This window comes from Pinus tabuliformis, chromosome 7 (assembly GCF_031772625.1).
Source record: "Pinus tabuliformis cultivar Carrire ecotype Pingquan chromosome 7, CPIR1, whole genome shotgun sequence".
Classification (NCBI taxonomy): Eukaryota; Viridiplantae; Streptophyta; class Pinopsida; order Pinales; family Pinaceae; genus Pinus; species Pinus tabuliformis.
In genome coordinates this window covers 1,204,048,193-1,204,075,587 of record NC_142293.1, presented here as the reverse complement: position 1 = coordinate 1,204,075,587, position 27,395 = coordinate 1,204,048,193, and the positions used below count along the sequence as shown (strand labels likewise).

At 41.4% G+C, this 27,395-nt stretch overlaps 1 protein-coding gene across 1 annotated transcript in view; it reads left to right on the top strand.

The window, feature by feature from the left end:
• Window positions 1–27,395, top strand: part of LOC149251730 (vacuolar ATP synthase subunit H family protein) — a 292,411-nt gene that overhangs the window by 43,725 nt on the left and 221,291 nt on the right. Inside the window, exons 6-8 of the mRNA XM_089459551.1 lie at window positions 15,241–15,306; window positions 15,395–15,515; window positions 22,454–22,615. Of these exons, the coding sequence (XP_089315677.1) occupies window positions 15,241–15,306; window positions 15,395–15,515; window positions 22,454–22,615 (349 nt within the window). The remainder of the gene's footprint in view (window positions 1–15,240; window positions 15,307–15,394; window positions 15,516–22,453; window positions 22,616–27,395) is intronic.

Below are 27,395 nucleotides of genomic sequence, written 5' to 3'. Positions count from 1 at the left end.
TCGGTGAATTATTTTCTATTTGCCGTAAACAAATAAATTGCTAATCAGTTAGGAAAATAATATCCAGTTGGTGCATTCATGGAATTTTCACATGGTATCAAAGTGTTGAAGATCAGATCAGTGGCTCAAAAGTGAGAGAAGCAGAATTGTGTAGTTTCAAAGGGAGATCTCAGCACAATTTCTCCAGTTCTGCGTAGGCCAACTAGGCAGTGCAAATTGCTGGGCAGAAATTAATGTCCAGGGGCAAAGTGCAGGAAAAGTTCAATTTGCCTAGAGCAGAATTCTAGTAGGTAGTGGATTTGCTGGATAGAGGGTTCCGGTGAGCAAATCCGTTGATTCGTTGAGCAAATCTAAGTGCAAATGTTTTGCAACAAGGGTTTAAGTTGTAGATCTGTGCAGGGACAGGAGGAGAAAGGCACATTGAACTGGAATTTCTAGAAATTTTTAGAGGGTTTCCAGATCTAGTTTTCCGGAGGAGATCCATAATTTCCAGTTGTAGTAGCCGTAGCAGTTTTGCCAGTCAGCTAGTGCGAACTTCAGGAGCAACAATATATGTGCCAATTTATGAATGACTTCTGGAAGGTAGAGCGAGTTGCCCAGTTGAGGTAGCAGGCAGTACGAGTATCGAAGAAGGACATCCGAAGGCAAGTAATGCAGATCTGCACATTTCCTAAGGAAGTGTGAGTAGCAGAAGCAGGGCTGCAGGAAAGAGAGGAGATTTCAATTCATTTCCCAGTTTTTGATTTTTCGAAGAGATAGCCACAACAAGTCTCAAAGATCAAGATAGACTTGACGAAGCTTCAAATTTTGGCGTTTGGAAAGCCATAATGCAATTCCTATTGGATGGACATGGCTTGAAGGAGTTCGTGACAAAGGTCATGGCAAAACCATCAGATCTGCAACAGCTAGCAGCCTTCAAGAAAGAGATGGCCAAGACAAACAGGATGATGTTGGATGGAGTTTGAGATCATATTTTCCCGCATATTGTTGAGAAGGCAACAACAAAGGACATGTGGGATGCCATTGTAAAACTATACCAAGATCCATCTGAGAATCATAAAATGATTCTCAAGGAGAATTTGAGGACCACAAAAACGCTGAAGGGTGAAGGCGTGACTCCCTATCTCACCTGAATCTAGAATGTCCATGATGAGGATGCAGTTGTAGGTGAGAAACCTGATGACAAAGAACTTGTGTGTGTCGCTATAAATGGATTTTCCAAAGAATGTGTCATGTCCCTTCTAAAACACATTTGTAACAGGATGTTTCCACACATTTTTGCACAATTTTGGCTAAGGGAAAGAACCTAGCATTTTCGACTTAGGGACTTAGGAGGAAATTCGACTTAATTTGGTTGCTAGTGGAAGGTGGGGGCCACCCACGTGGGAATTTGAACTAGGCCATTCAAATGGCTTGGAAGGAATTCGAAGTGCTGGATGGAGGGCCACACATGAGGCAAGGAAGACCCACAAAGATAAAAGGAGGAGGGAGCTCTCATTTGGATTCATTCTTACACCTTGCAATCAAAATCACTTGACTGTTTGCTTTGTTGTTTAGCTATGTCAATCCATTGTTTAGCCACGAATCTCTCAAGCAGGAGATTCAACCTCTACTTCGGGGGACCATTTGTGCCTACCCTAGAAAGACAGTTCCATAAGTATTTCAAGAGTTTTGGGAGTGTGTTACAGCACTACCATTCAACCACAACAGGGAATGCGTATTTCTAGCTAGCTGGAGAATATGCAGGGGGAGTTTGGAGCTATCAGTGATCCAGCAATTGCCAGGAGAGTTAGAGGATTGGGAGAACAACAAAGGGCTAGCCTTTCTTGTGAGTTTTGGAGCTAGCAGAGCCAACATCCTAGCAGTTCGAATTACTGGGCTTGGGGATAGCGCAGAGGGCCAGCCAACAATTTTGTGGAGCTAAGGAGCAGGTGCCATAGGCTGGAAGCCCATCTGGGAAGTCAGGGGATTGATAGCAGAGGTCAGCCCAACACTTTGGGTCCATTTTCAGGAGGATATATAGGTAGATTCCAGCAGGTCGAGTTTTGTAGTTGCAGCTAAAGCTGGGGTCTAAGGGGGTCGAATTTCAGAAGTCTAAAGTTTAAACCAGCCAAATTCCTTCGTGGGTTTTTTCTGGGTTTTCTGAGAGGAGTTCGTGGTTTAAATCTTCGAATTTTCCGTATGCTATTCGGGCCTGAAATCCTATAATTCGTATAATAGGGCGAATTGCTAGTTCGTTGGGGAATTTGCACCATTTTGTGGGTTTGACTTTGGCTCGGAGATATGCCAAACCCTTTCTGGGTTTTTGTGGGTTTTGGTCAAGGAGCTTGAGGTTAATTTTGCAGCATTTTCTGAGCATCGGAGGTGGAGTTTCTTGCAGTCCCTTGGCAACCTGCAGTGTAGTTTTCTATGCAGCGCAGAGCATTAGAGGTGCAGTCATTTCCAGCATTTGAGATCATTGTATTATCACCTGGGTTTTGTCACGCTTGCCATTGAGGCAAGCCTAGGTTCATTCCTCCATACTATTGTACTTGCTCCATTGATTAATAAAATGTCTCAGTTGGTTCTTACTTCTGGAGTTTTATGAGCATTTGTTGATTGCTTAAAATTTATGTGCCGTAAATCGTTTTTGCTTTGCATATCGCTGTTTATTTAAGTTTGGAACATTACAGTGGTATCAGAGCATGATCTTGGCCCAACTGTGGGAAATTAGCCAGAAGATCACGAAAGCTTTGGGTATGAGTGCACAGTGACAGCTGAAACAGGACACAAACCCATGGCTCAAGGGGAATCCAGTATGCAGAAATTTTGGGGTAGAATTCATTGGGACGATGAGAGATTGGCCCAGTTGAGGAGGGTGATAGACCAAACCCATCCTCACCCTTACAACAGAGACGTTAGAGGTGAGTAGGTCATGGGGGTGCAACCATCTACATCATGTGGGGAAATCCGACCAGATCAAGGCACCAGATCTCCTGAAAGGGAGCAGGCAGGACAAAGACTGTTAGAGGGTGAGACTAGGGGGAGCTTTTGCTGGTGGAGAGCTGGTTTTAGATATCAGGAGCCTTGGGAGGAGGTTGAGCATGATGCTAAGAGCCCACAGGATGGTGAGGAGCACATCGATATACCTAGTGTGGCTCAGGAGTCACCTTAATTAGAGACCTCTTTGATAGCCCCAGTTGACACATAGAGCCATCTGTTGAAGGGGTGCCACCCATGGATGATATGCCAACAGTTGTTGAGGTATCTGGAGTCGTAACAGAGTTTACAGGTGATAGATGCCCACGACAGTTCCATCAATTTCAAGTCGACCTTCTAGCATTTAAAAGGAAGGTCGTGTTAGTGTGTGAGGCTATTCGGCAACCGGACGAGGAGCTGGAGGGCATGAGAGCGGTTTGTGTCGAGTCCACGGCCAAATTGACTCACGTCGGGGAGTGGTTGGATTCCCTTATAGTGCAGCTAGAGTGCACGTTGGGGCGTGAGAGAAGCCCTCTTTGGGCATACATAGACGGGGTTGGCAACGTTGTTAGGTTACCTTGGCTGATTGGACAGAGAGAGACAGATACCTAGTTAGATTTCACGTATTGACTAGGATAGCGAGATGAGATGACCTGAGTTGCATAGGGTGCAACACTCGCATGCTGGGGTTGTTTTATGTGTGGGAGTTTGTGCATTCGATGCCTCTCTTGGGGTTGGATCGCGAGAGATTCTAAGTTGGTACCCTATGGAGTGGGCTATGGAGATGGTAGTGGACTTGGGTGTAGCTTAGCAGGAGCTTCCAGGCACTGGGGTTACTGTCAACACAGACTGGTATTGGGTTCTGGGTGGGACTACCTATCATTTCCTAGGTATGCCGGTTGACTACAACTGGGATGGTGTAGTTGACCTAGTAGTTGAGCGTGCACATTTGCTATGGGAGTCTCGGTCAGCACCAGCGGCCGACCAGTTTATGGACAAACTCTTTTGGTTTTTTTGGTATGGCATTGGTACACGGGATCACTGGGTGATTAGCATACTCTGGCATGAGTTTGTCGGAGGAGGTGGCATTGGCAGGCTACGAGACGGTGCCTTTTATGGAGCTGGGGACTCTTCACTTTTGTGTGGGGCACAGAGGACGCAAAGGAGCGAAGCAGTGGTGGCATCACTATTGACACATAGGGAGAGTCACTTCTTAGATCCCTCAAGGGGGATTTGGAGGGAAGATCCATTCATCGGCGGGGATAGTGATTTGATGGTGGAGGTGATGGTACTGATCGAGTGTGGTTTGACACATAGAGACATAGCTCTAGGCCATCACATCCAGGGATGTGTGGGAGCATCTTGCGTTGAGTAGTGGTCCACAAGTGGGCATGGAGATGCATGGTTGTGTGTTGTGTGTTGGATTGCGTTGTGGAGTGGGAGTGTCTCACATCACATTGAGTACATGCGGGGAGTGACAGGTACAATGACATAGGCGGGACATAGGACGGTTTAGGATGGCATATCCGTAGCCGAGGGTATCCAACGGTGTATAGGGGTAGGCCAAGGTGTACAGTGGCATGTCTAGGAGTACTGGGATGATTGGTGGTATGTAGGGGTATATAGTACTACACAGAGAGGTTTAGGAATGTTGCCTCCAGGGAGACCCTTGGACAAAAACACCGGGCATACCTTTAGGCGTAGTTCACCTAGGATCGATGACGACACAAATGAGCGATACTTGATGGTATCCGCGGGGACTTACACACTTGACCATCTTCTACATCCCTCTCGGGCGCAGTCGATTTTGCTGTCGACTTCTTGCACTCTGGGCATGAGCAACAGGGGACGAAGAGCTCACCCGAGATATTTGAGTGACACTCAGCGCACTAGGGGGGGGGGGCTTTTCAACAGTGGCATTGGATTGGTGCATCAGTTGACAGCCACAGGTTGGGGAATGAGGTGATCATCTGCATGGTGGCATATCATTCATCACTGAGCCTACGTCTAGGGAGCTAGTCTCGAGGGAGACATGTGTCACTCTTTTCTCAGGGCATGTCAGGACCAAGCATGAATTCCCAGGGGAGATGGTTGGCAGGGACAGGAGGAATCCACATACCTTGAGTTGATTGAGTATCAGATACCCATCTTTTGGTTGCATTTAGGGGGTAGCTCTTTGGCACACGTGGCTTCCAGCGATCATCAATACTACACAGTGGTAGGGACAGGGCAGATTAACATGCATCAGATTAGCCCACGATATATGGAGCCTATATAGTGATCACATGCAGGGACTAGAGACGAGGGCCAGAGGGATTCCATCGGTTGACAGGGCTATGCCATAGCAGGTTTGGCTATGGGATGCAGGGATTCAGTTGATCGATAGATCACTCGTGATGAGCAAAGTCGTGGCAGAGAGATATAGTTCGCTCTTGGGATGACACATGGGGGTTCACAGAGGGTTTCATTATATGGGGAGGCTGGCATTCTCTGTTGCTGCATAGGTTCAAAGTTAGATTTAGATGGGTAGGCCTTGGTGCCATGGAGATGCCCAGGCAGGATATGTCTCGCCTCTTTCAGTATTCCACCATCGAGTTCCAGGAGAGGAGGATACTGACTGCGCACGATGGGGAGTATGACATAGTTAGAGTAGCGCAACGTCAACATGGTGGAACCACTTTGGGGCCAGCAAGGAACTAGGGCATCACTGCTCTTCACAGCTCAATAACCTTTAGGGATGCGTCGACTATTGCAGGGGGAGATCATACAAATCTTACATTGGGCTTTAGCGAGTCACTGATGTAGCAGGGGACTTTTGGTACTTTCGCCTGGTAGGATAGTGAGTGGAGTGAGGGGAGCTTAATGTTGGACAAGATTCCTTGGGATCTTGATATTGAAGGATTCTTTCATATCAGGACAGTGCAGAGGTTAGGCACGATCCAGTGGCACATCTGGGACCCTGGCACATTTTGCAGTGACATTGGGGAGCAACTGTTAGAGAGGATGCTTGAGGACAAACGATTTTTGGTGCATTGGAGGAGCTTGCCGGATGAGGATGCCACCTGGGAGGGTGAGCAGTTTTGGAGTACCCAACTTTGAGGTTGCTTGAGGGCAAGCAACATTTGGGAGGGGAGGATTGTCATGTCCCTTCTCAAACACATTTGTAACAGGGTGTTTCCACACATTTTTGCACAATTTTGGTTAAGGGAAAGAACCCAACATTTTCGACTTAGGTACTTAGGAGGAAATTCTAGTTAAATGGTTGCTAGTGGAAGGTGGGGGCCACCCACATGGGAATTTGAACTAGGCCATTCGAATGGCTTGGATTCATGAACATGAACTGGAGTATGACATAGTTAGAGTAGCGCAACGTCAACATGGTGGAACCACTTTGGGGCCAACAAGGAACTAGGGCATCACTGCTCTTCACAGCTCAATAACCTTTAGGGATGCGTCGACTATTGCAGGGGGAGATCATACAGATCTTACATTGGGCTTTAGCGAGTCACTGATGTAGCAGGGGACTTTTGGTACTTTCACCTGGTAGGATAGTGAGTGGAGTGAGGGGAGCTTAATGTTGGACAAGATTCCTTGGGATCTTGATATTGAAGGATTCTTTCATATCAGGACAGTGCAGAGGTTAGGCACGATCCAGTGGCACATCTGGGACCCTGGCACATTTTGCAGTGACATTGGGGAGCAACAGTTAGAGAGGATGCTTGAGGACAAACGATTTTTGGTGCATTGGAGGAGCTTGCCAGATGAGGATGCCACCTGGGAGGGTGAGCAGTTTTGGAGTACCCAACTTTGAGGTTGCTTGAGGGCAAGCAACATTTGGGAGGGGAGGATTGTCATGTCCCTTCTCAAACACATTTGTAATAGGGTGTTTCCACACATTTTTGCACAATTTTGGTTAAGGGAAAGAACCCAACATTTTCGACTTAGGGACTTAGGAGGAAATTCTACTTAAATGGTTGCTAGTGGAAGGTGGGGGCCACCCACATGGGAATTTGAACTAGGCCATTCGAATGGCTTGGAGGGAATTCGAAGTGCTGGATGGAGGGGCCCACATGAGGCATGGAAGACCCACAAAGATAAAAGGAGGGAGCTCTCTTTTGGATTCATTCTTACACCTTGCAATCAAAATCACTTGACTGTTCGCTCTACTGTTTAGCTGGGTCAATCGACCGTTTAGCCACGAATCTCTCAAGCGAGAGATTCAACCTCTACTTCGGGGGACCATCCGTGCCCGCCCTAGAGAGGCAGTTCCATAAGTATTTCAGGAGTTTCGGGAGTGTGTTACAACACTACCATTCAACCACAACAGGGAGTGCATATTTCTGGCTAGCTCAAGAATATGCAGGGGGAGTTTGGAGCTATCACTGATCCAACAATTGCCGGGAGAGTTAGAGGATTGGGAGAGCAACAAAGGGCCAACGTTTCTTGTGAGTTTTGGAGCCAACATCCTAGCAGTTCGAATTATTGGGCTTGGGGACAGTGCAAAGGGCCAACCAAAAATTTTGTGGCGCTAAGGAGCAGGTGCCATAGGCCAGAAGCCCATTCGGGAAGTCAGGGGATTGATAGCAGAGGTTAGCCCAACACTTTGGGTCCCTTTTTGGGAGGATTTACAGGCAGATTCCAGCAAGATGAGTTTTGCAGTTGCAGCTAAAGCTGGGCTCCAAGGTGGTCGAATTTCAGAAGTTTAAACCAGCCAAATTCCTTCATGGGTTTTTCTGGGTCTTCTGAGAGGAGTTTGTGGTTAAAATCTTAGAATTTTCTGTATGCTATTCGGCCCTGAAATCCTAATTCGTATAATAGGGCGAATTGCTAGTTATTTGGGGAATTCACACCATTTTGTGGGTTCGACTTTGGCTTGGAAATAGGCCAAACCCTTTATAGGTTTTTGTGGGTTTTGGTCAAGGAAGTTGAGGTTAAATTTGTAGCATTTTCTGAGCATCGGAGGTGGAGTTTCTTGCAGTCCCTTTCTAGCTCGCAGTGTAGTTTTCTGGGTAGCGCAGAACATTAGAGGAGTAGTCATTTCCAGCATTTGAGATCATTGTATTATCACCTGGGTTCTGTCACGCTTTCCATTGAGGCAAGCCTAGGTTTATTCCTCCATACTATTGTACTTGCTCCCTTGATTAATAAAATGGCTCAGCTGGTTCTTACTTCTGGAGTTTTTATGAGCATTTGCTGATTGTTTAAAATTTATGTGCTGTAAATCGTTTTTTCTTTACATATCGTTGCTTATTTAAGTTTGGAACATTACGGAATGGAGGTCCTTTGTTCAGGGGATCATTTGACAAGATCAACTACCAGATTGAGAACGCATTTGGAGCGACTTCATACAAGAGGAACTAAGGCTTAGTCTTGTCGAAGGTAATATCAGATGCAATAATAGAGGACCGAAGGTTGAGAAAGAGGAAGAGGAGAACGTAGCCCTTGCGAGTAAAGGGAAAGCGAAGAACGGTCCCACTTAGGGACAAAGCTCAAAGGGAGGATAAAAGGCCGTGTTGAAGGTCAAATGCTTCGGATGTGGTGAGTTTGGTCACTATGTCACACAATGTCCGAAAAGGAAGAAGGACAAAAGGGGGAAGCAACAAACAACAACTTCGATAAAGATAAATGAGTTGACCTCCACGTTGGAGGAGTTTGCATTGATAGCGGCTATACTTCAAGATGGAGGAGCGTGAGGCTTCAAAGTTGCAGCATCGGGTAGGGTCCGAGGAGGCACAACATCGGACAAATGTTTTCTCATTGATCATTACCTTTGCTACGGGGACCCACAATATTCAGTAGCAGGCGGATCAATGTCAACAAGGTGTAGTTAGATCTTGAGAGACAGTGCAAAAGTAGTTGTAGTTAGATACTAGAGGGGCGCAAAGACAGTTGGGTGCAAACAAATACTCAGTAAACAGAGCAGAGCTAGTTGCAGTCAGAGACTCGAGGAGCAGTTGCAGGGACAATAGATAAGTTCTCAGTTGCAATACTTGCAGCAACAACATGAGATTAGATGCAGCACAGACAGTAGTGCAGGGAGGCATAGTGCAATGTCCACAACAACGTAGATGCAAACTTCAAAGTGGTTCAGCTACAAGGTTAGCAGATGAATCAGAGTATTCACAATAGCTTGGTGGACAGTGACAGGTTGTTGTAGATGTCAGGCACCAACAGTGTGATCCAACTACAGAGGGGAGATGTTTATGTGAGAGAACACTTTCCTCACTAAGAGGGAGTGTTAGATTTTGGTAGCATTGGACAGGTGTTCTAGTTTCGATTTGTGTCTAAGAGACTAAGGAACATGAGATCTCCAAAAATCGTAAAAGGTTTCGCAAGATAAGCTTGCAAAACTTCTTAATTAAATTGATTGATCAATACAAAAAAATGCCTAAGTCTAACTTAGTAAAATTGATTAATTAATGGAAATTAATTAAGGATAATCAAGAATGATCAAGAGACTCACATGGATTAAGATGATCTTAATCATTAATGAGGATCAAATCATAGTCGTTAGTGCTCCAACGAGAGATTATAAGAGGAAGTCAATGGGATGGAGATAGACACAATGGTGAGAGGAAGAGCAAGGCAGATCGAGCTACCCAGTGCACAAAGATTCAGTGAGGGAAGAGTTCGAGCCAGAGGGAGAGCATCAGAGATCGAGGGAGTAACAAATAATTTGTGAGAAGATTTTCAGAGAGTTTCCTAACAATTTTCCAGTGCCTGAGAGGTAGGAAAGAGGGGGGCCATATTACTCTGTAGAAAATCTGTCCAAGCAGTGCGAGTGAGCCAGAAACCTTTGTGCGAGTCCTGGGAAGAGATCGATTTAGTTGCTGAAGGCTGGGAGATTGCTCGAAAGGTAGAGCGAGTCATTTCTAGATGCAGAGGCTAGATGGCCTTGTTGGAGGCAGTTTTAGTGGCCGTATGACTTGCGCAGGCCAATAGTGTGAGAAACCAGTAGGCAGTGCAAGCAGGATAGAGGGAGGCTACTTGATTTACAGAGGGAGAAAATTCTCTCCTAGTTATTTTGCCAATATATTTTCCGGAGGATTGCCAGTGAAGCATCCAGATTATTGTACTCTCCAAATTTGCTGCATAATAATAAAATAAACCCTCATTTCTTGCACCAGTTTTCCCTTTGTGGTTTTTCCGAGGACTTTTTAGTCCAAAAATTATTGTGTCGATTTGTATGCGTGTGCATCTATTTCTCAGTTCTTGATTTATTATTCCACAACGTATTTTACTTGTGTAGAATGCATTAGTGAGTTATTTGCTATTGCCGTAAACGAATAAACTATTAACTAGTTAGGAAAATAATATCTAGTTGTTGCATTCGTGGAAATTTCACAATATGGTTTAATCCATGTTTTTATGCTTTTTATAACTAATTGGTTATTCTACATGCTTTTGTTGACATACATGCATCAAAATATATAAAAATATATATTATATAAAATTCACTCCCAATTCGCTCTTGACCCGGAAGCTTTTGAAAATTGTCGCTCCCCACCCCTGCTTCCGCTTTCAAGAAGCCTTGCTGCAAACATCATTATGAATTAATTGAAGCACCTGAGTTGCTTTGATTATGTTGTTATCAAATTTGATTTGATGTTACTTTCCCTCCAATCATGTTTCATATATTGTTAAAATTGGCAACTAGGGCCAAATTCCACTTTGGACAGCTCCTTTGGGAAAGATTATTACAACATTGATTTCCTCTTTTTGAGAGGACCAAAATCGATCTAAAGATCGTCAAATGTGGATAAGGAAAAGTGGGTTTTTGAATTTATGTTTCTCTCATGTAAATTATCACAGTCGGCCTCACCTATATGTTGGCGCAATAAGCTCAAAAGTCACGCCTCTTCAACTCCACCGAATTGTATATATAAAGGAGCCTTCTCCCTCAATTGAGATACATCAAAAGGCTTGTATCTATGTCTGAAGCAGCTGAGGTCTTCAAGAAGGTCGAAGGATGGTTAGTTTCTGGGTTAAACTTCAATAAGGACTAACAACTAGTTGCAAATATCTCGATGGGCAAGGTTTCTTTTAAATATTCAGAGGGAGCTATGATTCAGAGGGAGTTGATGTCTTCCTTAGCTTTAAGGAGATGTTGTTGATCCAAACATCTTGCAGGTGCTCTGAGGTACGCTATCGAAATTGCTGAAGCACAGTATGATGAAAAGTAAGATGCTATAATTCATCTTATTTCATGAAAGACTGAAGTTTGGAAGCTTGTTTAGGCTGAATGCATAAAGTAGTAAGCTTGTCTTACTATGAAGCCATTTGAGTTAGCTCTTTAGTGAGCCATTTGGGCACACCTTTGTTGTATATTGCAGAGTAGGATTCAGAGAATCCAATATTTCACATATTAACAACAGATACCACTTTACATGGTATTATGGCATGGATCTTATGATGAGCAGGCTGCCAGATGGACACTGTGCACTTTGGTAAGACAAGCTTAGGCTTGTGGTCTCCCTGAGTAAGAGGGAGTAAGTACAGTTAAATATTTTCTTCATCAAGATATGCAAGAAGCAAAGGATTGCTAAGTGCTTCTACGATCTTTGCTGTAAATCAATATGTTTGTAGAAAGATCTGTATTCGTCTATATGCTGCTGGGTAGAGCTATGAGGCTCTCATTGACGATCCAATCATCAATATCATCGTCAAATTGTCAAGATCTAATCTTGATCTTTCAGAAAGCAACTTGACACTATTCCCTATATGAAGGGATCCTTGGTTGAATATTGAGCTCTGGGAGCTCCTAGGGGCTTGGGGTACTTATTGAGCTATGAGCGACCATAGGGTGAGTGGTTCACTTTCCTCTATTGGTGTGCTGTGTATAGGGTGAGTGGTTCACCTAACCCTGTGATACCCCATGATTGTTGACTTGTGTGTAGGGTGAGTGGTTCACCTCTCCCTACGATTGTGGACACATGTATGTAGGGTGAGTGGTTCACCTCCTCCTGCGGATGCCCCCGTAAGAGATGCATATAGGCATCTGTTGACATGTCAGTGGGACGTGGTTCATCCTTTCCCCACATGTAGGATGCTCATTCCCTACGATTGGTGGCTGACATGTCGGTGGGGCATGGTTCATCCTTTTCCCACATGTACGATGCTCTTTCCCTACGATTGGTGGTTTACATGTCGATGGGATGTGTTTCATCCTTTCCCCACATGTAGGATGCTCATTCCCTACAATTGGTGGTTGACATGTCGATGGAACGTGTTTCATCCTTTCCCCACATGTAGGATCCTTCCTACGATTGATTGTTGTGACTTGTGTTTGTAGGATGTGGTTTATCTTTTCCCTACATGTGATTGTAACTTGTGGTTGTAGGATGTGGTTCATCCTTTCCCTACTCTCGGTGATTTGCATATATAGGATGTGGTTCATCCTTTCCCTACCTATGGTTGTGATGTGTGACTGTAGGATGTGGTTCATCCTTTCCCTATGTGTGGTTGTGAGCAGGATGTGATACATTCTTTCCCTGCTATTGATTCAATATCATCCCATCCATGTAGTCCGAGACACATGGGAAGTACCTCTCATCTGGCCAATGAGTTAGGAAAAGTGGATAGGGACCATAGCACTACCGATGGATGCATCGCGTACTGCCGTACTCCCTATGTCTAGGATGAATGATGTTTCTTCAACTTGATCACTTGGGATCAAGTCCGATTGGAGTTCACCCTTTGGTTATGTGGATTGACTTTTGTCAGTGGAGAGTGGCAAGGTCTTGTGACTCACTCTCGATCAATTTTTCTTCATTATTACATCATGGTTCAGTAGAGCAAAGCATAGATGACAAAGATGATACTTGACGACAAGATGGCATGATGATTGATGATGGATTGGCACGCAGAATTCTCCCTAGTTGAGAGGGAGTATTAAAATTGACAACTAGGGCCAAATTCCACTTTGGACAGCTCCTTTGGGAAATATTATTACAGCATTGAATTCCTCTTTTCGAGAGGACCAAAATCAATCTAAAGGTCGTCAAATTTGGATAAGGAAAAGTGGGTTTTTGAATTTATGTTTCTCTTATGTAAATTATCAAGGCTGGCCTCACCTATATGTCGGCTCAATAACTCAAAAGTAACGTTTCTTCTTCCTCAATTGAGATACATCAAAAGGCTTGAATCTATGTTTGAGGCAGCTGAGGTCTTCAAGGAGGTCGAAAGATGGTCAGTTTCTGGGTTAAACTTCTGCACTAGGGCCGAGACTCTCTCTGATGGACAGCTGCAGGTCTGGACAAGTTTGTATGGGCTATCTTATCCCTGCAGATCCATGTTAAGGAGCAGAATGGCAGGCCGAGTGAGTTTCTGGGCTTGTCTGTGGTTAAGATAAAGGAGAATCCCTCTACTTATGAGGCCACATCACTGTCCTATTATCTCATAAAGGGCTGCTGTATATATAGCTTAAATAAAGGAGGCCGAGATGCCTTATATGATCAGAGACCAGCCCTGATGGAAGCTCCTTGCATATTAAGCTCAGCCACAGTTATGAGGAAGTGTTTTGGATGGATGACAGTGATTCTTATACAGCCCTAACTAGACTTAACCTCTTCAGCTGTTTCGTCTCCAGTTCATGCCAAGATTACAGTTTTGAGTAGATCATTCATTTGTTTAAGGGCTGTAATGACTAGATCTTCAGATTGACAAGTCAGTATTGACTTTGAATCATTGTACTTTACCTCTCTCTCTCTGCTGAACATTTGATGATTTATAATAAGAAGAATTGTACAAGGGTTTTCCCCATCTTGGGTTTTTCCCTGGCTTGAGCCATATCTCTGTGTACTCTTGTCTTGGCTTGTCTTCTGCATCTTTTGTCTATGTTCTTTCTTCAGTTACTGTCATGATAATAATGTCTTATGTTATTGCTAATGAAAATTGGGCTATATGGATCTCTGAAGTAACTGTCTCATGATAAGAACATGTTATCTCAAAAATTAACATATACACCTCTATTTTCTTCAATGTTAGGCAATCCATTTACCATATTATGTTTATGAAGCAACTTCAAATGAAAGTAATTTAAATGACCATATCTTTCATGCTATAAATGATTTTTCTGAAGTGGAACATATAAAAAAAAGTTTGTTGTTGCTTTGGAACACTATCAAATTTGTACATATCATTACACTGCAATCCTATGGGAATAACATTGTTGTTGCGATCTTTAATCAAACATTGTTTCTTATAAAACACTATTTCTTGTCAAACACAACAATATAGTTTTTACTAGTTACTTTACCAACTGAAAGCAAGTTTGTTTTTGAGCCAGGAACATACAAGACATTCTGTTTAATTTTGATGCTATCTCTTGAAATTTGCATGGACACATGACCTCTTTCTTGTACCTCATGAGTATTGTCATAATGTCATCTCCAGAAATAATAATCTTCTTACCACAGTGAGCAATTTAAAAAAAAAACTTCTTGATTGCTGGTAGTATGCTTGGTGGCTCCCCCATCAATGTACTAGACAAATTGAGAAGCAGAGATAATCAGTGGCTGGTTATTGTAGAATCACTGTACCACTTCCTACAAAATGATATTGATGCATGTCCCCTTCTTCCTCTATGATTTCCTCTACCTGTTGTCTTTTCAGCTTCATGTCTTTGTTTAAAATATTTCTCTTCTTTAGTATGAATATTATTGCTACAATAATTGCCATGCTTAGAACTCTGAGAAGTACATGTCTGATTTAAAGAATCTGAAGTACCTAATTTCTTAATTACATACAACATACATGTTATTTATTACATATGACTTATTTCCACTTTATGACGTTATTATTAATACATTAATGAAATCAACATTTGATATTTTTCTAACACCGCTGACTTTATCATGTTAGAGCGTCAACAATCTCTTGCAGAAGCATGTTGACCTTTCATTTCCTTTCTATCTGTTCTCATGATTTTAATGATGTGTTTTCATCTAGTTTGTTTGGAGAGACTACGTTCCATCATGTAGCTTACTGATCTGGCCTAGGAAATTTTCCTTTGAGAGGTCCAATGGATTAAATATCATCTTATGTTTGAATATCTTAAAATAAATGAGATAGTTTTAATGTTATAGGTGCTCATGTGTTGGGATGGTTGTTAAGACTGTAGCAGTCTCAAGAAGCAGTGTTTCTTTCATTAACAAATTTTCATGTATTCTTGGCTTTCCTCCATGGAATTGCTTATACGACTGGTATTGGATTGAGTGTAAATTTCTGCAATTTTTCTACTGCCAATATTTTTTTGGGTTTTAACTGGTTTTTGATTGCCAGGCTACTGTCAAAGGGGAACTGGTTCATCCAAGAGAAGAGCTGCAAAATACTCACTTTGATAATAAGGTCTGGATTCTTAATATGTTTGAAGACTTTTGTTCATGTGTATGAAAATTGTGGCCTTCTGATAACTTTTGAGTTTCTATTGATGCAGTGCCAAGAAGAAATCCAGGGAAGACACTGTTATCTCTAATGGGGAAGCTTCAGGTTCAAAACAAACACATACTACCATGGATGATGTACTGAGAGGCTTGGTGGAATGGCTGTGTAATCAGGTCTGTTAGTCTCCACTTAATATTTCCTTTGTGAGGGTATGTTGTTAAGAAAAATGATTATGTTTGAGAGGTTTTATTTCATTCGTTACTGGACTGTTGCCACCATTTTATTATAGAGGACAATTCATACTAGTGCATAAGAAATAATTGTCATGATGACTAGGAAAACACACTCTGCCAACTCTCAGGGTGAATGGTGGGTTAGAGAGATCATGTAGTTGTTTTAACTTTTGAAAAGAGTGGTAAGATTGGTTGGAATCAAGTTCGATACTATGACCACATCCATGAATGACATATCAGAAACTTCAAATTTGAGGATGAAAACATCGAGGAAAATAAATTGACATGACTTTATTTGATTTCTGTTTCTCAACAGTTGGATGCCCTACTTGAGAACTTTACTGCAGCAGATTTAGTAGATATTCCAGCACATTCGAATCAGCAACATATGGAAGATGGATAGCCACGCATTTGAGGATAAAATTCACCATGCCTATTATCATAAAAGATCTTCAATACAAGCCAAAAACCAAGGGAGTAAAATGTTTTCTTAAACCATCAACAACCGATATAAGAAGAGGGTCTCATCTTATATGGATTTTAGAGCCCAAATCCCCCTCAATTAAGTAGTAATAATCATGCATAAGATCCGAGATCTCTCCTAGGGAGGAATAAACAGCCATCCTATTTTGCATTCCACACTAAGCACTATTTGATTGAACCTTTTGTTGAACTCCTCAACTATTTCATTTTCATTCTTTTTAGCACCACTTAGGGAAGCCAACAAGTGCCTAGTAGCCTTCTTTTCCTCCCGTCTTTCCATGAAAGGATGTTCCGTCTGAGCTTTTGTGTAATACCATTATTTGGCAAGCTTATGGACCAATCCAGGGCATTGTCTTCCAAAGACAAAATAGCCAATTTCAGAAACTCCTCTATATGTCCAACCTCGGTTCACTTTATAATACTCATGAAATCATTCCAATGATCTCTAGTTGTATCCATACTTAAAGATGCTATGACCACTTCTGTGAATGGACAAATCATAGAGCATTCCAAGTATCTTTAAAGTATGGATTCCAAGCTGGATCATACTTAAAGATACTATGGCCACTTAAGACAACTTCCATGCATGACAAATCATAAAACTTGAAATCTGAATATGAAAAGAGCAAGGAGAATAAATTGACATGGCCTTATTTGATTTCCCTTTTGTCAACAGCTGGCTGCCCTACTTGAGAACTTTATTACAGCACATTCATATCAAATCAGCAAAATGTGGAAGATGGATAGCCACACAATCAAGGAGAAACTTCACTAATCTTATTACCATAAAAGATCTTCAATTCGAGCCAAAAACCAAGAGAGTACAACGTTTTCTTAAAACACAACCGATATAAAAGGAGAGGCTTCTCTTATATAAATTTACAGCCCAAATGAACCTCATTTAAAATAATAATAATCATGAGTAAGATCCTAGATCTCTCCCAGGGAGGAATAAACTTGCATTCCACACTACACACTATTTGAATGAGCTCCTCTGTTATTTCATTCTCATTATTTTAGCACCACTTAGGGAAGCCAACAAGTGCCTATTGTCCTTCTTTTCCTCCCATCTTTCCATGAAAGGATCTTCCAGCTGAGATTTTGTGTAATACCATTATTTGGCTAGCTTATAAACCAATTGAGGGGATTGACTTCCAATGATAAAACAAACAATTTCATAAGCACCTCGAAATGTCCAACCTTGTCTTGCTTTATCAAGATCATTCTAGTTGATACACCACTGTATCCTTGGAATGTGGGAAACCTATCTATTACTCTTTTTGGAATGTTATGAGGGGCTCCTGCAATGCTTGAGAAATACAAGGGCTTGTAATTCTCATCCAACCAAGGTGCTGTTGAGAAATCAGGTTAATTGCATATTAGAGTAGATTTCTCTTCTTTGATAATTGCTTGTGAATGTTGTTGGCTTCTTATTAATGTTTATTATGTTCTCTTCATCAAACAATTACCAAACGTACAAAACATGAAGATCACAAGAAACAGAGAACACAAGATATAGTCTCCAAGCCAGGGTGAAAACCCAACAAGGGGGAAAGCCTAGAAAAAATTCTCTTCTTATAGAATTAGATCAAAGTGAGATATCCAAGACCCATGACCATAAAAAGACTCCAAACCTCAAGATGCCAGGTCAGGCTCTCCTTTCACATAGCAGATCCATCAACAGCAAAAGACCAGAAACATGTATATCATCAGGAACAATCTTTCAACAAGAGATGTAGCATGGCAGAACTTCCACAAATCCGAGCTCAAGAAAAACCCTTCTTTACACTTGTCAATTTCAGACTTCAGCCCTCCTTTCTTTGCTATCCTCCTCTGCGATATCTCAGAACATATCATACAAATTGCTTCCCTTCAAGTGAGCTCAACACGTCCTCAATTTATACTGTCCCTGGGCAGGTTTGACTTGACAGGTCGGCACGACCGACTTGGTATCAAGATGTGATTTGACTCCCTTTGCATATTTGAAAAATTCTTTTTCCAGGCTATAAATAAGCCTTTGACTTTGACCAATACAAATAATAATGAGCATGAAGAACATGCTTAAATAAAATAATAATTTGACTTGAGCATGAAATCCATGCTTGAAAAATAAATAAGCCTTAGCATGAAAAAGAGCATGCTAGCAGAAAATAATCATTTTATTAATTACGATAATTATGAAGACCTAACCTAGTTACATTTTCCAACAGGTGCAGGGTTAGGTGTGGCCATATTGTTCTGCAAATTTGAATGCCCCAAATCGCTTGAAAAAGGGAGCCATATCTTCAACACACATTGGTGCAAAAGTTTTGCTGATTATTTTTGCACTTGAGATCAAAGTCCAAAGATCAGTGCAAGCCGAAGGGTAACTCAAGAGGAATGTTAATGCCATTTTGCAAATTTTGTTTTCACTTAAGACTGTCTCTCTTGTGGTACAGGAGGGGGGGTGTCCCTAGGGTTAGGAATCCAGATTTCTAAGGATTGAAGAGTTCCTTTATTAAAACAGTTTTTCATTTGGTTTATTAAGTTGATTTAGAAGGTGGTTGATGGGGCAAGACTAGTGCCAATTATCCAAGAGGGCATATGGCATCAATGAACTCACTACTAGGGCTGAAAATGGATGACAAATGAGAATATTTGTTGCTGTAATAACATGCAAAAAAGTACAATTGGACGCAGATTCTATATGGCTTAAAATTGATAAGATTATAGGTCCTCTATAAGTGATGATCTCTCATACACATGCTAGGCAAATAAAGAGAGATTTCATTCCATTCTAAAAGATACTATGAACCCTTCCATGAATGACAAATCATAATACTTCAAATCTGGAAATAAAACAGCAAGGAGATAAATTGACATGCTCCTATTTGATTCCCCTTTCTCAACAGCGGCTGGCCTACTTGAGAACTTTATTGCAGCAAATTTTGTAGATATTCCAGCACATACAAATAAGCAACTTATGGAAGATGGATATCTACACATTTGAGAAGAAAATTCACCAATCATATTACGATTACCATAAGAGATCTTCAATACAAGCCAAAAGCCAAGAGAGTTGAATGTCTTCTCAAACCATCAATGAAAATTACAAGAGGGGCTCATTTTATATAGAGTTAGAGCCCAAACCCTCAGCTAAAAATAGTAACCATTAGTCAGATCCTAGATATCTCCTAGGGAGGATTAAATGACAGTATCCTCCAACTAAGACGAGTCAAAAACCCTAAATTAAGTAATCAAGTAAAATGGATCAAAGAGTTGGGATGCCTCTTGTCCATATCTCATGCAAAAGACCTTCATTGATTTTGGGCATTTGTGTTGAGAAATTAAAAGGGGCAGAAATTAGGGTGATTTCTTTTTACTTGATAATTGCTTGTGAAGTTATGTTGGCTTCTTATTACTTTTATTATGTTCTTTTCATCAAACAATTACCAAAACCATAAACCATGAAGATCACAAAAAGACAATGAACACAAGATGTAGGCTCCAAGCCAGGGCAAAACCCCTCCAAGGGGAAAACCCAGTCAAATCTTCTCTTCTTATAGAATCAGATCAAAGTGAGAAATCCAAGACCCAAAATCCAAGACCAAGACCTCCCACAAGACCCAAGTCAGCCCTCCTTCCAAGCTCTTCCAACAAGTCAAAGTCAACTCAAGTCAAAGCCTTCCAAATCTGGTCAAATCTCTGATTTTCGGCCTCCTGCAACAAAATTTTGGACCTGCAGTACTTCAGAAATATTTCAGCCTCTGCAGTAGCTTAAGAAACTCGCATGTGTGAGAGAATTAGGGTAGAAAAACAATCTTTAAATTTCATTCTCTTTTGACTTTCCTAGATCCTCGCTCTTCTTTCTAGATTTCTTTGCTGGTATTTCTCTGTTTTCTTGGTACAAGAATCGAACTTGCTTGCTTGTCTCCAAATGAGGTTGAACTGTCCTCTATTTATACATATCTAGGAGGTCGAATGGGTCTCTTCCACGGCCGACTTGGTCATGTGGGGACAAAATTGACAACTTCGCTCTTCTTTCTAGACTTTTTTGCTGGTATTTCTCTCTCTTCTTGGTACAAGAATCAAACTTGCTTGCTTGTCTCCAAATGAGTTCGAACTGTCCTCTATTTATACATATCCAGGGGGTCAAATGGGTCTCTTCCAGGGCCGACTTGTCCAGGTAGGGCCCACTTGGTCTTGTGGGGACAAAATTGACGACTTTGACTCAAATACAATTGTTTTTCCATCTCTTTTCAAGAGTCCAAATGGGACTTGACTCTTAGTACACTAAGTTGACTCGTGACAAATATTCTTTTGACTCAATAAACCCTAGAAGCATGAAAAACATGCTTGACCTAAATAACAAATTGACTTGAGCATGAAACTCATGTTTGAAAATAAAATTTCTTTTTCTTCTTTTGCTTTTTACATGAAATATACAATGACATAAGTACAATGATGATTATGAAGACCAAACCTAGTTACATTTTCCAACAATTTGATCATGTAAAATCAATCATAAGAACTCAGAATAATCTCCAAGGGTGTGCCTTCCAAAATCCAAGGAACCTCCAAATATATGATAAAATACTCCCATGAAGAAAGTGCAGTGTGCTCCACTAGAATTATGATGCATCATACTGCAAATGGTAAAAACAACTAGGGTTTGTTTGATGTAACAACCCTCGCCTCCACATGTGTGCCTTACTTGTAAAATGTGGGGAGTGCTCCATGTGAATAAGGGATCAAAATCCTAACTATTCCAACTAACACAAAAAATAATGTGGGTGTAAGCAAGCATTCTCGCCTAGAAGCAACCAAGATGCCTCAAATAGCAAATAGCATAAACATGTGTGCCCAATGCAGTGTTGCGAACAACCTGATAACATCCCAATTTTATCGCGAAATTACAATTTTTTGGCCTAGCCGATGTTTGCAGACTTTACCGCTATTTTGATGGTATCTTAATTTTTCCGATATTTGCTGATTTTTACCAATATTTTCTTGATTTTAAAGACTTTTTGGTTTTCCGAACCTTTGCCGATTTTATCCCGATGGCTTGCAACATTGGCCCAATGCCCATGTAGCTGTTATGCCATCATAAAGAAGTGGGATGACCTCAAGTTTCAACATATGTTCTTGAATACCAAATGAACTCACCATAGTGGTGTTATGGAGGCTGCACCTAGGAGATTGTGCCAATAAAAGTGGGATAATCACAACATGAAGAAAAGGGAGCCTCAAATCCACGTGCAACTTCATGAAACCATGTACATAAACCATGACCAAGTGTCCAATACCATAGGTGTACATGTGGAGAAACCCAGAAAAATGTGCCATAGGGTCCCCATGCCTCCACATATGTGATGGAAGTGCCAACAAGGTGAGTGTCCTACTCCATTATGCTATCAACCAATCAAGGAATGTCCCATCTCTATCAAACTACCAATATCCACTAGGGCATTCCAGCCCAAGCAAATGGATCATGATCAATGATCCAATATTGCCTATGTATGGCTAAATCACGATATAACTGTATATATGAAGGGAACGCGTGACAAGAATAACCATGAAGCATGATGAATACACCCATACTATAGATCACACACATCCTTTAAATATGGGATATCAACAATAAACCACTACATGTAGTCTCCAAAGTAAGAGGCTCCATGGGGGAATAACAAACCATTGTGCAAACCAACACTCCTATTCAAGACACCTCAGCATCCTCCCAAAGGTGGTTGATAGAGTCACAAGAGTGTTGAGGAAAGTGTGTGCACAAACCATAATGCTCTCCTACATACATTATGGAACTTGATCAGCTAATCCTGCATCTTTATGTCCAATGCAAATAAAATGCCCTCTGGTAGTCACTGATATATGTGCATATGGTAGTAAAATGTGGCAAAAAGCATAATACTCCATGCGCGGCCTGTCTAGAAAGGGTCTTCAGCTGGATCAAATACCTCATGCTATATGAGGGGTAACACTCCCTTCAAAAATTTAATGCCAAGAGCAAAGTTGAAGCAGAATGAACTGCTTTATTGATCTTCGAAGGGCATATGAGGCCTATTTTTTGTCACTTTAGCCCAATTTTCTGTTGTCTGTTTTGGTGGCCCTGAAGGTACTTTCTTCGCTTAGACGTAGTCTGCGGCACATTCCAAGACCTTACACCATACATTCTTCTGCCTAAATAGTGGATTTAGCCCCATATGTATGAATCAGCAAATACAATGTTTCTTCATAAAAAAAGATGGTGTTTGTGACAATACAAAATAATTTGGCGCAGAAGCTGCCATTGAAATTCTGTGTTTTGAGTTTTAGGAAATGATTATCCTAGAATCTTTGAATGGTAAAATGTTATATATATTTTTTTTCTGATAATTTGTTCTGATTATATGTTGCAGCTGAGAAGACCGTCCCATCCAAGTCGTGGGATACCAACAGCTGTGAGTTCCTTGGCAACATTGTTAAGGGAGCCTCTGGTTAGGTCACTATTTGTAAAAGCAGATGGCATGAAGCTCCTGACTCCTTTGATTTCACCAGCATCTGCTCAGCAGTATGTCCAGGTATCTTCTAATATTTCTTCGCATTCTTAGTAATCTAGTCCTTTCTGATGGAGCGTGATATGATTTTCTTAGAGAAATTATGATGCATACCTTCTATTCTAAGAGAAATGCAGTAAATCCTGATGTCATTATGTTGGTTGTTAGTTATAGCAGCAGTAGTTTAATTATATTTTTCTAAAAAACTTCAATTTCAACTGCAAAATAAATGAGATTTCAAAAAATACAAGTTTTATTTGCTGTTCGCTTTTGTTAAAATTGGCAACTAGGGCCAACTTCCACCTTAAGACAGCTCATATGATGGAGATGATTATTGCATTGGATTCCTCTTTTGGAGAGGTACAATTTTGATATAAAGATCATCTCATTCTGACAAGCAGAAATGGAATTATGAATTTATTTCTCTTATGGACAAATTGTCAAGGTCGGCCACAGTCAAATGTAGGCTCATGAAGCCCAATAGATGGGTCTCCTCACCCTCAACGAATTGTATAAATAGAGGTGACCTTTTCCTCATTTGGACATCATCTCATCACATCATCTTCTCTCTCTTGGTTCGTACAGCTTGGAGGCATCTCTCTCTTTCTTCGCACGTGTGGCTGATCTCTCTCTCTCTCTCCTTTGCACGTGTGGCAGAAGGCCGAGTTCTTTGGGGTCAAACAGGCCGAATTTCAGAAGCGTTGACCAGGGGTGATTTGACCAGTGTTGTCCTTGGTTTTTGGGACAGTTTGACCAGCGTTGATTTAAAGTTTGACTGCAGAAAATTGCAGCAGTATTTTATTTCTCCTTTGATTGGGTTTGACTGAAGAATTTGGGCTGACTTTCACTCTCCTTGAAGGCCGAATTGGACTGCTGTTTTGAGGATGCTTTGAGGCAGCTTTGACAACTGTTGACTTTCTAGTTAGGGCTGATTACACTGCTGATTTGGCAGATCTGTTTTGGGCTTGTATTTATGATATTTGTACTCTCTCTCTCTCTGCTGAACTATTGAAGAATAATAAGAAGATTTGTTCAAAGGGTTTGCCCACATTGGGGTCTGATCTTGTGTCCTCTTGTCTTGGCTTGTCTTCTGCATATGATTTTATGTTTTATCTGCATTTACTGTCAATGTTTATGAGTTAATGTGATTGCTACTGGATATAATTGGAATTTGTCATTGGGCTACTAAAGAAATATTGAAGTAAATTGTCTTAAGCATAGAACATACCATTGTTATCCAAAATTAACTGGTACCAAAGCTCAGGTGAAGACAAAGCCCAAGCAAGATTGCAACAAAGCAATCACTAAAGGAAGCTGTTGGACAAGGACTTGGAACTAGTCCCAATGACAACTACATCTTTCTTCAAATCTGAGGACAAGCATTAGGACAAGTCCGACTATCATGTATGGAAGATGACTTTCGATTTGAATTTGGAAGAGAATAATGCCATGGACTATATCAAAGGAAGAATAGTAGAGCCTCCTTCAAATGCATCTGTTGTTGCTCAAACCAAGTACAAGAAAGGTGAGATAAAAGCTAAGAAGATTATTAATGATTCTATTCATAAGCCTTTGGTTGCATATATCTCTGATTTGGAAACATCTAAGGAGATGTATGAAAGGCTGGTTGGGATGTTCAAAGTGAACAATGCAAATCAAATCCTCTTTCTCAAAAACAAGTTGAAAGACATCAAGATGGATAGAGGAGAATCTATCCAATCCTACTTCACGAGGATCACCGAGATCGAGAATGATCTCCTATCTATTGGAGAAGTCATTGGTGACAGGGAGCTCTCTCTTATTTCACTTGGAGGCCTTACAAGAGAATGGGATGTATTCAACACTACCATCCTCAACAATGACAGGATTCTGGGATTCAAGGAAGTATTGGCCAGATGCACTCAAGAAGAAATAAAGATGGTGGAATGAGACAAGCCCTCAAATGGAAACAATCTTACTACCTTCTCCGCTCATTCTAGAAGAAGGAAGAATGTTGGTCCAAGGAATCAAGGACAAGGGTTCAAGCCGGGATTCAAAGAAGGAAGACAAGGAAGGTGCTTCAATTGTAAGAGGTTTGGCCACTTCGCTAGAGAGTGTCCTCATAAGAAGGATGCTCCAAGAGATGATGACAATAATAACAACAACAAATTCAAAGGCAATGGCAATCGAAAGAACAACAGGTTCAATAACGAAAGAATGAGGAATGCTCCTGCTGCTCGAAATGGAGGTGGTCGTCCTCCCAAGAAGTCAAGAAATTCCAGGTATGAACAAGCTAATGTTGTAAACCAAAAGAATTTTATCTTATTTCTGTCCTCTCCACCGCCTCTCCTCCAGATATATTGGACAGTTGGTTGGTTGATAGTGGTGCCTCAAGGCACTTCACTGGGTACAAAGAAGCTCTCTCAAACTTGGTTGAGAAGAAGACAAATTTGGAGATTATAGTTGGGGATAATGCCACTTATCCTATGAAAGGAATTGGGACCATTATTCTTCACTTAAATCAAGGTCAAACCCTTCACCTACAAGAAGTGCTATATTTACCTGACTTGAAAAAGAACTTGGTTTCTATTTTTGCGATGGAAGACAAAGGTGGTTCGTCTTTGGAAAAGGAATCTAAGAGATGAATTCACTCTAGGATTCAGGGTTGAAGGTCTCTATCAGGTTGGAGGAAATCTGTTGGGAGCAATGATTTGTGACACCTCTCTTCAATCCAAATTATGGCACCGAAGATTTGATCACCTTCATTTCAAAGCCTTACCCGATGTAAGGAAGATGGTCACAGGGATGCCCGAATTCAAATTGAATCATGAAGGTGTTTATCAGGGATGTGAAGTTGGAAAACATAGAAGGGGACCATTTCCCTCAAGTGAGACTCAAACCACTGATATTCTTCAATTGGTCCATTCTGATCTATCAGGTATGTTGCCCGTGACATCTTTGGGTGGATATTTGTATTACGCTGACTTCTCTCGCAAGACATGGATCTATTTCTTAAAGAAGAAGAACGAAGTATTCAAATGGTTCCTCTCCTTCAAAGCCTTGGTCGAGAATCAAACAGGGAAGAAGATCAAAATATTGAGGACCGATAATGGGACCAAAGGTTATTGTAGGGAAGCTGGCATTGAGAGGGAGACTGCCACTGCATATACTCCTGAACAAAATGGTGTCGCTGAAAGGAAGAATCGTACTATCATTGAAGCCACCTGGGCTATGCTTCTTGATCAAGGTCTTCCGAAGTTCTTATGGGGAGAAGTTGACACCGTTGTGTATGTCCAAAACTGATGTCCACATCAAGCTTTGGACTTCAAGACACTCGAAGAAGTATTCACTGGTAAGAAACTTGATGTTTCTCATTTTAGAATTTTTGGATGTCCCGTATACTTTCATGTGCCGAAAGAGAAAAGAAACAAATTAGATGCATCTAGGAAGAAAGGAACATTTGTGGGCTACAGTGAAACTTCGAAGGCATATAGAATCTATGTGCTTGGTCAAAGGGAAGTGGAATTAAGTCATGATGTCACTTTCGATGAAGATTCTACACTTAGAAAGATTCGAGATCTTCCTATTCCTAGGAAAGCCAAAAAGCAGGATGAATCTCCATCCTATGAACCGATGCCCGATGTTGAAAGTTCGATGGATCCCATTGATCCACCTTCTAGTGAGCCCTCTACTACAAGAAAGAGGCCTTTGTGGCTTAAAGATACTTTTGAAGATGCCGAGAAACACATTACATCGAGGGAGACATTTTGTGAAAGCAAGAAGCCGAATAGGTACTAAGGGTACTTAGCTGCCATGAGTACCATTGTACAATCTGAGCCTTGTACATTCAAAGAAGCTGTGAAGCAACAGGTTTGGAAGGATGCGATGAATGAAGAATATGAGTCGATCATGAAGAATGATGTCTGGGATGTGGTTCCTAGACCTAAGGATAAGTCTGTGGTCACTTTGAAATGGCTCTACAAGATCAAACATGGAGCTGATGGGAGTGCTGAGAAATTCAAGGCCAGATTTGTAGCTCAAGGCTTCTCTCAAAAGGGAGTAGACTATGATGAGATATTTGCACTAGTTGCCCGATATACCACCATTTGTTCGATCATAGCCCTTGCTGCCTCGCAAGGATGGAACCTTCATCAGATGGATGTCAAAATTGCCTTCTTGCATGGTTCGCTTAAGGAGGAAGTATATGTGGAACAACTCGAGGGGTTCGAGGTTCAAGATCGTGAGACACATGTATGCAGGTTGAAGAAAGCCCTTTATGGATTGAAGCAAGCCCCTAGGGCTTGGTATGAGAGGATCGATAATTATCTTATGAAGCTGGGATTTACGAGAAGCGATACTGACCCAAACCTATACTTCAAGGTTGAAAAGGACAGACCTCTCATTCTGGTCCTTTATGTGGATGATATTTTTCTGACAGGTGATGATCCTCTCATTCATCAATGCAAGAGGGAGTTGGCTTCTGAGTTCGAGATGAAGGACCTAGGACTGATGCATTATTTCCTAGGGTTGGAGGTTTGGCAAAATCCAGGTGAGATTTTCCTTTCTCAGGGAAAATATATTGTGAAGCTACTTGAGAGATGTGGGATGGTGGACTGCAAGTCTGTGACTACTACGATGGAACTCAACTTTAAGAAGCTATGTGGAAGTGTTGTTGGGCCCGAATTGACGAACCCTACCGAGTATCATCAACTTGTGGGGGCACTGATGTTCTTGTTCAACTCCCGTCCTGAAATATGCTTCATCGTAAACACGTAGAGTCAATATATGGTCGAGCCTCATCATATTCATTGGATTGTTGCCAAGA